General features: G+C 42.8%; 1 protein-coding gene across 2 annotated transcripts in view; it reads right to left on the bottom strand.

Moving 5' to 3' along the window:
• Nucleotides 1-277: 277 nt before the first annotated feature.
• Nucleotides 278-9,433, bottom strand: part of CDH4 (cadherin 4) — a 1,112,351-nt gene continuing 1,103,195 nt past the window's right edge. For both annotated transcript variants that reach the window (XM_087720535.1, XM_087720536.1), the window contains exon 16: nucleotides 278-925. In XM_087720535.1, coding sequence (XP_087576661.1) covers nucleotides 719-925 — 207 coding nt within the window. In that variant the 3' untranslated portion in view covers nucleotides 278-718. The remainder of the gene's footprint in view (nucleotides 926-9,433) is intronic.

Raw genomic sequence — 9,433 nt, 5'->3', positions numbered from 1 at the left:
CAGCTAGAACTGGCTTTAGGGTTTAACAGAGTGTGGTGTCCAAGACAGTGGAAACGTAAATTGTTTCTTTCTTTCTGAACACGCCTGAGATCGAGGGAATCTGATACATGTACCAAAAGGCACTTTCAAATATATATATACCTATATATATATATTTTAAAAACAGTGCTTCTGTTCTAAGAAATTCAAGTTAAGACAGAGTGCCTTTCACTCCCTTTAGTCATAAAGTGGTTAAAACAAGCAAATTCCCTGCTGACACATGAGGGTGGGGGTGGGGGAAACAATTAAAATAATAATAATAATAATAAAGGCAGCAGAGACACGTGTTCATGCTAGACAGCTCAATGTTCTTAAAAAAAAAAGGAAGAAAAAGAAGAGAGAAAGGGGAAAAGAAAGAAACAAGAAACAGCAAAAGGAACACTCTAAGTCACCACTGAAAAGAATACAGTTGGGCGAAGGTATTAATTAAAAAAAAGCTGCCTCTTTGAACAGGTCTTGATTCCTCTTCTGCTTTCTCTCTCTCTCTTTTTTTTGTTTTTTTTGTTTTTGTTTAATTTGTTTTTGTTTTGTTTTGTTTTACTCCTTTCTTCTTCTTTCATCCACCTTGGGTTGCTTTCTCTCTCTCTCTCTCTCTCTCTCCTCTCTCCATCCTCTTCTTTCTAAATGCTATTAAGCTTTCCTCTTTTGTTTTTTGCAAAACAAGAAAAGTGAGGTCATTTTAATCATCCTCGCCACCCCCGTACATGTCCGCCAGTTTCTTGAACCTCGGTCCCCAGTCATTCAGGTAGTCGTAATCTTGGTCTCCGGAGCTTGAGGAGTTAAGTGAGCTTACCGACCCTGCTGTTGAACCACTTCCTTCATAGTCAAAGACGAGAAGGGAGTCGTAGGGAGGGGCTGTGGGGTCGTTATCGGCTGCTCTCAGGCCCTGGAACGTTTAAGAAGATGTTGCTGTAAAAAGGTTATCTTGGATGGAGGCAAGAAGCACGCAAGAACATCCTAACCAGGAGTGGGTTTCTGCCGGCATTACTGACAACATTAGAAAAGGGGAAAAAAAATACATTTTTGCAATGAAGATTTTTCTGCGCATGCACAGAACTGAAAATCAAGATGGCGCTGCCGCTGATAGAACCGGTTTGGCGGCGTGGCAGGCCGAGTTACTACCTACTCAGCCGAACTGGTTGGAAACCACCTCTGATCTTAACCTTGGTTGGATTGAGCGGTGCTACACAAATCTCAACTCTATGAACCGTTAAAGTGTCTTAAACTTAAACTGTCTACTGTGAACCTCACCCCATTCCTAAGGGGTCTGTAAGGGGGCATGCATAAGCGCACTAGCGTGCCTAATGTCCCTGTCCCACTGTTCCCATCTATTTGTACTCATTTCTTATGTATATCATGTTTTCCTGAAATAGCAATAGCAATAGCAGTTAGACTTATATACCGCTTCACAGGGCTTTCAGCCCTCTCTAAGCGGTTTACAGAGTCAGCATATTGCCCCCAACAACAATCCGGGTCCTCATTTTACCCACCTCGGAAGGATGGAAGGCTGAGTCAACCCTGAGCCGGTGAGATTTGAACAGCCGAACTGCAGAACTGCAGTCAGCTGAAGTAGCCTGCAGTGCTGCATTTAACCACTGTGCCACCTCGGCTCTATAAATGAGGCAGGGTCTTATTTTCTTTTGATCCCTGAAATAAGCTCTTGGCCTTATTTTCAGGTCTTATTTGATTTGATTTGAAGTTTATTTGTATGCTGCCCTTTTCCCTGGGGGACTCAGGGCGGCTCACAACCAAAAGGGGAGGGGGGAGACAAACTTTTAACATATAAGACAACACATAATTAAAAAACATAATTATTATTTTTGAGGTGCAGGAGGCAATGAGCGTGGTCACCTCATGATTGCTTCTGTGTTGCAATATTTTCGTGGAGGGCTTATTTTTGGGGGAGGGTTTATTTCAACGCATGCGCTCAAAAGCCTGATTGGGCTTATTATCTGGGGAGAGCTTATTTTGGGAGAAACAGGGTACCTGCTTATACTTATATGTTTATACGTTATATTCATACTTATATTTGTTTTCTCATACATGCTCGACAAACCAAAATAAATAAAACTAAAATAAACGCGCAGAGGTTTTTCAAAACTTGAAAACAGAGATTACCAACCTTCTCTTTTCTAGAGAAGAGAAGGACTAGGGGTGACATGATAGCAGTGTTCCAATATTTGAGGGGATGCCACAAAGAAGAGGGAGGTCAACCTGTTCTCCCAAGGCAAGGCAAGAAACAATGGGTGGATTGTTTTATTCCAATGGATGGAATCTAATCAAGGAGACAAGCAACCTAGAACTAAGGAGAAATTTCCTGACAGTGAGAACAATTAACTAGTGGAACGGTATGCCTTCACAAGTTGTGGGTGCTTCATCACTGGAGGCTTTTAAGAAGAAACTGGATAGTCACTTGTCTGAAATAATATATGGTCTCCTGCTTGAGCAGGGGGTTGGAGCAGAAGATCTCCAAGGTCCCTTCCAACTCTATTATTCTGCAGTCTGTATTCTCCAGATTGGAGACCACAATGTTAGCCTTTCCACAGGGACTACGGAGCTGCAGAGGATCTTCTGCTAACACAAGGTTGTCTCCAGGAAGGGCAGAAGTGAAGACCTTCAGACCTTTTTTCAATTATTTTAAACCTTTTTGAAGAATGTATTTAGTTCACACGATCCCTTGTGTTCCTATTTTGTTCTTAATTAACCATCTTTTGACTAACCTGAACAATTGTTCAGCCCCCAATTTTCATTGTCAAATCCCCGGAGTCTTGGATGATATATGCAGTCGTGCAGGCACATAAACTGGGTATCTTATTTGTTTTCCTGCAGGCTGTTAGGGAAAGATCTTGGATTGTTTGGGGCAGAGATGGGTTTCACATAATTTCACCACCGGCTTGCTACGCACTGAAAATGTAAGCTTGTGTGCATGTGCTTTGATCTCACACATGGCTTACACGCATGCACATGGCTTAGAAAATGTGGCTAAATAGGACGGCATAGTGACAGGGTAGGTGGGCACCCACCCGCAGGTCGCCACTACAGGTTTGCCTGAACCAATCCGAACCGGCTGAATACTACCATTGGTTTTGGGATCTGCTATCAGGACCATAAGTTGCTCACTCTCTGGTTTATCTAGCCCCCATGTGTGGTTTCTGTGATAGTGCTGCTAGGCCTGCTGAGAAATTCTTTACTTCTCTCAACAGATTACAAGTAGTCCTTGACATACGACCACAACTGAGCTCAGACTTTCTGTTGTCAAGCAAGGGGAGTTTTGCCCCATTTTTACAACTTGTCTTGCCACAGTTCTTCAGTGAATTATTACGATTGCTAAGTTTGTAACACAGTTGTTAAGTGAATCTGGGTGGTCAGAAGGTTGCAAATGGTGATCAAATGACTCTGGGACACTGCAACCGTCATAAATATGAGCCAAGTTGCCAAGAGTCTGAATTTTGATCACGTGACCATGGGGATGCTGCAATAGTCCTAAGTGTGAAAATGATCAAGTCCCCCCTTTTCAGAGTGGTCGTAACTTTGAATGGCCACTAAAATGGTTGTAAGTTGAGGACTACTTATATTGCTTCCATGGTTTGAGATAAAAGAAAGACCAGTGACTGTCATTGTTATATTTGACCCACAAGTTGTTACCTGTGATGAACACCTACTGAGCATAATGAGGGTTATTTCTAGCTAAGCATACTAACAATCAAACTGCATTTTTCTGTAATTTCTATTTAATTAACTCTGCAGACTACATATACAGTATTAGGCTTCTGCCATTCAAACTGAAGCTTGCTTGATGAATGGTGAGTTTATGTGATTTCAGGAACTTCTGACCTTTCTCTCTCAGCTATTTTTGGAGCAACAGATGCAACAACTATTATAATGTGTAAGACACTGCAATAAATTTGTAAAGCAATCCCAGAAAAAAGATTAACTCTTTGTTTACAAGTGAGTTGCACGGTGAATTAGTATGTACAGGAAGTTGTCAGTGGAAACAGAGGCACTTGCTGGGGGCATCCAAAAAGTCAAAATGGAGGTCATGAAAATGTGAAGGGGACTGGAGACTAAAACATATGAAGAACCGTTGAAGGAACTGGGTATGTCTAGTTTAATGAAAAGAAGGACTAGGGGAGACATGAGAGCAGTGTTCCAATATCTCAGGGGCTGCCACAAAGAAAAGGGAGTCAAGCTATTCTCCAAAGCACCTGAGGGCAGGACAAGAAGCAATGGGTGGAAACTGATCAAGGAGAAAAGCAACTTAGAACTAAGGAAGAATTTCCTGACAGAACAATTAATCAATGGAACAACTTGCCTCCAGAAGTTGTGAATGCCCCAACACTGGTAGTCTTTAAGAAGATGCTGGATAGCCACTTGTCTGAAATGGTATAGGGTTTTCTGCCTAGGCAGGGGGTTGGACTAGAAGACCTCCAAGGTCCCTTTCAACTCTGCTATTGTATTGTATTGTATTGAATAAATTGTACCTAAAATGCTTGACTCTGTGGTTAGGACTGCCCTGATTTTCAGATCTCCCTAAAATGGGAACAGACCCATTGTATTTGGTTTCCATGCTGGTTTTAAGTCAGAGTTGGGTAATTCTTGGGTAACCAGGAGCTGCAACTAACCCAAAGATGCTTTTTCAAGAGGCAACTGGACTTTCTGGTTTTTCTTTGAAGATGTTCGCTTCTCATCCAAGAAGCTTCCATCAGTTTTGACTCAGAGCTGACCAGGAGTGGGTTCCTGCTGGCATTACTATTGGTTTGGAGCCTGAAAAATCTTGTATCACTCTGAAATTTTGAGCTCAATTGTGGTTGTAAGTTGAGGACTATCTATAAATAAGTAAATAAATAAAGTTAAGAGTTGCCTGCTTGCTTTGAACAGCTCTTGAATCAGAGGTGGTATTCAGCTGGTTCGGATTGGTTCGAGTTAACTGGTAACTCTGATGATCAGCTGGCTCCACCCACTTGCCCCTGTCCTGTCCTTTATTTCCTGCTTTCTAGCTTATCTAAATCGTGTGACACAGCTGATTCCCCCTCCCTGCTCTTCTACTTACCGTTGTGACTTGGAAGGTAAGCAGCTGAGCTTCTAAAGGCACCATTTTCAGCGCTGCGTGCAAGGGCTTTGGGCATGCGGCACCAGGGGTGGGTTCCGGCTTCTTTCACTGCCGGTTCACTCAGGGACGTGCTTCGGGCGCGCATGCTATCCGTGCATTCACATTAGGTAAAAAATAGCTTCTGCGCATGCGCAGAAGCAAAAAACAAGATGGTGGCGCCTATGGCGCCGCTGATAGAACTGGTTTGGGGGTGTGGCTGGCCGAGTTGCAACCTACTCGGCCGAACTGGTCTGAACCGGTAGGAACCCACCTCTGGCACGAACGTGAAGCACGCATGTGCACGCCTCACCGAACCGATTGTTAAACCGGCAGCATCCCACCACTGCCTTGCATCATTCTGAGCCAAGATACGGTGCAAACATTGTTTTTCCTCTCACCAACCCCCAATGTTCTTGATGAGTTTTCATACACGTGTTTGCATGAAAAAGGAGAGCTCTAACTGGCAAGGTTTATAGAAACGGAAAGGGAGAAGATCCTTCAGGCTGAGGGTTTACCAAAGTGTGCAAAATGGTGTGTGGCCAAGAGAGCAGAGCAGACGAAAAATGAAATGACGAAAAACAGAGAAGGTGGGAAAGAAAAATTTCAGCACCAGCAGGAAATAGGTACAATAGCCAAATTAAATTGCTTTCACTTTTATGTATCTGACTTATGAAATGGATCACATTTTCACCTCCGAGGAAATAATGCATCGATTGGTTTGCAAACACGCTGGCTTCCTTTTCAATAGTAAAAGGATCAAGGAGACAAATTAAAGGGAAATATTAAATGCTGTTGCGAGAACGACAGGGGGAATTTGGGGCTTTTCTGGAGTGGCTTGGAAAACAAAAGAGCAGGGAGTCATGGAAATTTCTGTAACCAAGAATGCGATATGATGTGGACCTGGCCTCTTATTGTGGCTTAGTGTTCACGGTGTTATTTTTATTATCGTTGTTTCTATATTTAAAGTATGATGATTTACCACAGAGAACAGAGAAGGTTGATTCTCCTACCGTGTTTCCCTGAAAATAACAGAGGGTCTTATTTTTTTTGACCCCTGAAATAAGCGCTTCACCTTATTTTTGGGGAGATCTTATTATTTTTGAGGTGCAGGAGGCGGCGAGTGTGGTCACCTCATGGCTGCTGCCATATTGCAATATTTTTGGGGCAGGGCTTATTTTCAGAGGAGGGCTTATTTTAGTGCATGCGCTCAAAAGCCTGATTGGGCTCATTATCCAGGGAGGACTTATTTTCGGGAAAATAGGGTAAAAACCTTTCACAGAAATGTCCACATATTCTACCTTATATTTTTATAGGAGCCCTATTACTTCCTTTCCTGGCAACATCTAGCTTCCCTCTTTATGAATATCTCTCTACCCATGTCCAGAATGATAGAGGCAGTCCTTGACTTCCAGCCATTCATTTAATGACAGTTCAGAGTTACAGCAGAACTGAAAAAAAGTGATTTAGGACCTGTCTTTGATTTATGACCAGTCCCATGATTGCGACTTGGGGTCTTGGCAACCAGCTCTCATTTACGACAGTGGCAACATTTTGTGGTCAAAGGATTGTGATTTGTGACTTCTCTGCTGGCTCCTGACAAGCAAAATCAACGGGATTCGCCTAACAATCGCAGGATTCTTTTAGCAACTGTGTGAGTCATATAATGACTGCAGTAATCCTGGTTGTAAAGTCGGGTATGGTCACATGATGACTCACTTGCTGACCACATCACTTAGGAACCAAAATTCTGCTCACAACTGTGATTGTAAGTTAACCAATTTCGTTGTATTTATTTTGTACAATGACAATAAAGACTCTACTACACCTGTAGTTCTGAACTGTGGAAGATGCAGGAAAGAAGCTCATGTTGTACATCTGCTTTAACAGAGGTGGGTTCCGACCGGATTTACTGCTGGCTTGTTCATGTGCACACTGGATGTGTGCTGTGCGCGCATGCACAGTTCAATTAAAATTCTTCTGCGCATGCACAGAACTTAAAATAAGATGGTAGTGCTAGTGGCGCCGATCAGAGAACCTGTTCGGGGGCATGGCAGGCCTGGGTCTCTGCCGGTTCCAGTGACCCATGCCACCATACCGCTACTGGTTCAGCCGAACCGGTAGGAATCCACTTCTGTGCTCTAAGGTTGACTTACTTGTAAATTGAACCATGACATCATATTCTTCTTCTGGATGACTGTGATTCAGGAAATTCAATAGCAATAGCATTTAGGCTTATATAAACACTCCCTGGGCAGTTTGCAATGTAGAATGTACAATGTAAAGGCATTATTTGCCTATTGCCCCCAACAATCTGGCTCTTCATTTTCATGACCTCACAAGGATGGAAGGCTGAGTCAATCTTGAGGCCCATCAGGATCGAACTCCAGGCGGCAGGCAGAATTTGTCTACAATTCTGTTTTCTACCCACTGCGCCACCAGGGCTTCTAATCATTTCATGACAATTATCATTTCCATGAATTAAATGTACATTGCGGGGAAAACAACTCTCTTTGGCCTGCCTTGAATAAGCATGCGTTGCAACCAATGATACCACAAAGAGATTCTTAAATATTGGATGATCAGAAATTTGGCTAGAAGATGTTATTCTGGGGATGATCCCGGAGCACATCCATCTCAGCCATGGACCTTCACTGGTGGACTTTGAACCAATCGCTCACTCTGAATCTAATACACCTCCTCAGATTTGGATTGGGAAATTATATTCTACCTTGAGAAGGAAAAACAGGAGATAAGGGTCGTGGTGGTGCAGTGGTTAGAAGGCAGTATTGCAGGTAAACTCTGCCCACTGTCAGGAGTTCGATCCTGACTAGCTCAAGCTTGACTCAGCCTTCCACTCTTCAGTAAAATGAGGACCCAGATTGTTGGGGGCAGTATGCTGACTCTATAAAGCACTTAGAGAAACTGCAAAGCACTATGAAGCAGTACATAAGTCTAAGTGCTATTGCTGTAAATCAGTGTTTCCCAAACTTGGCAACTTGAAGATGTCTGGACTTCAACTCCCAGAATTCCCCAGCCAGCGAATGCATTCGCTGGCTGGGGAATTCTGGGAGTTGAAGTCCGGACATCTTCAAGTTGCCAAGTTTGGGAAACACTGCTGTAAATCTAACAAATAAGTACATTCTTCTTTATGCATTTATCTGACAGCAGACCTTTTCAATGGTAGCCTCTTGTGTCCGAAATGTTCTTTGTAGGGAGGTATCCCTCAATGTCCATTTTACTGTCCTCTGGGCACCAAACAAACATCCTTTTATCTTCCCACACATGATAAGCATTGTAATCAACATGTTGATTTTTAATATCTGCTGTTCAGGAGCCTTTTCTACCTTTCTTTCCGGCTGTTGCTGTTCTGGTTCTACTCATTTAATGTTATACGATTGAATGTTTGTGCTATTGTATATTTTAATTGTTTTAGAATTTACAGTCTCTTGTAAAGCTGCCATGGGATCGATTGGGGGTTTTATTTTATTTTTGAAGGCAGCCCAAACATTAAAAAAAAAAAAAGCAAATTCAAAAAATACACAATGGAACAAGGCAGGAACAGATGAAATAATCTCTGTGGTTTTTTTTTAATACTTCGCTGCAGGTTTGACATTCCTCTGATGAGCGAACCAAGGGAATTGGCTGCAATGTTGCACCTGTTTAAATATAATGAACACATTCCCCAAGATGGAGGATTACATGCCTTAGGGCACTGCGCTAATCGGGTTTATTATATGTTCAGGCTACAGAACAGCAACTACATTTTCTCATTTGGCCCATTGTGGAAATGCTACCAATCCAGTGGTGGGATTCAGCCAGTTCGCACCTATTCGGGAGAACCGGTTGGTAACTTTCTAAGCAGTTTGGAGAACTGGTTGTTGGAAGAAATATTTTGTTTTTTCCCACTTTACAGGGCTAATCCTATAAGGAAGGCAGGAAGGAAACATTCTGGTGTTGTTTCTAGTCTAATCTTTATTGCCCTGCTTACAGAAACTGCCTCTCCAGTTAATCCTTATTACCATTGTAACAACTAAGGCGAAGTGCCCATCGACCTGAGTGACATTGACTTGGCCATGCCCACATGATCACATGACCACCGAGCCCTGCCTACACAGCTGGTCATTAAGGCAAAGAACTGGTTGGTAAATTATTTGAATCCCACCACTGTACCAGTCCTGTATCCGGTGACTATAGCAATAGCAATAGCAATAGCAGTTAGACTTATATACCGCTTCATAGGGCTTTCAGCCCTCTCTAAGCGGTTTACAGAGTCAGCATATCGCCCCCACAGTCTGGGTCCTCATT

The sequence above is a fragment of the Thamnophis sirtalis genome, unplaced genomic scaffold, assembly GCF_051295495.1.
Source record: "Thamnophis sirtalis isolate CommonGarterSnake01/CBP01778 unplaced genomic scaffold, rThaSir2_p1.2 scaffold_7, whole genome shotgun sequence".
In the NCBI taxonomy this organism is placed as follows: Eukaryota; Metazoa; Chordata; class Lepidosauria; order Squamata; family Natricidae; genus Thamnophis; species Thamnophis sirtalis.
This window is presented reverse-complemented; position numbering and strand designations above follow the sequence as displayed.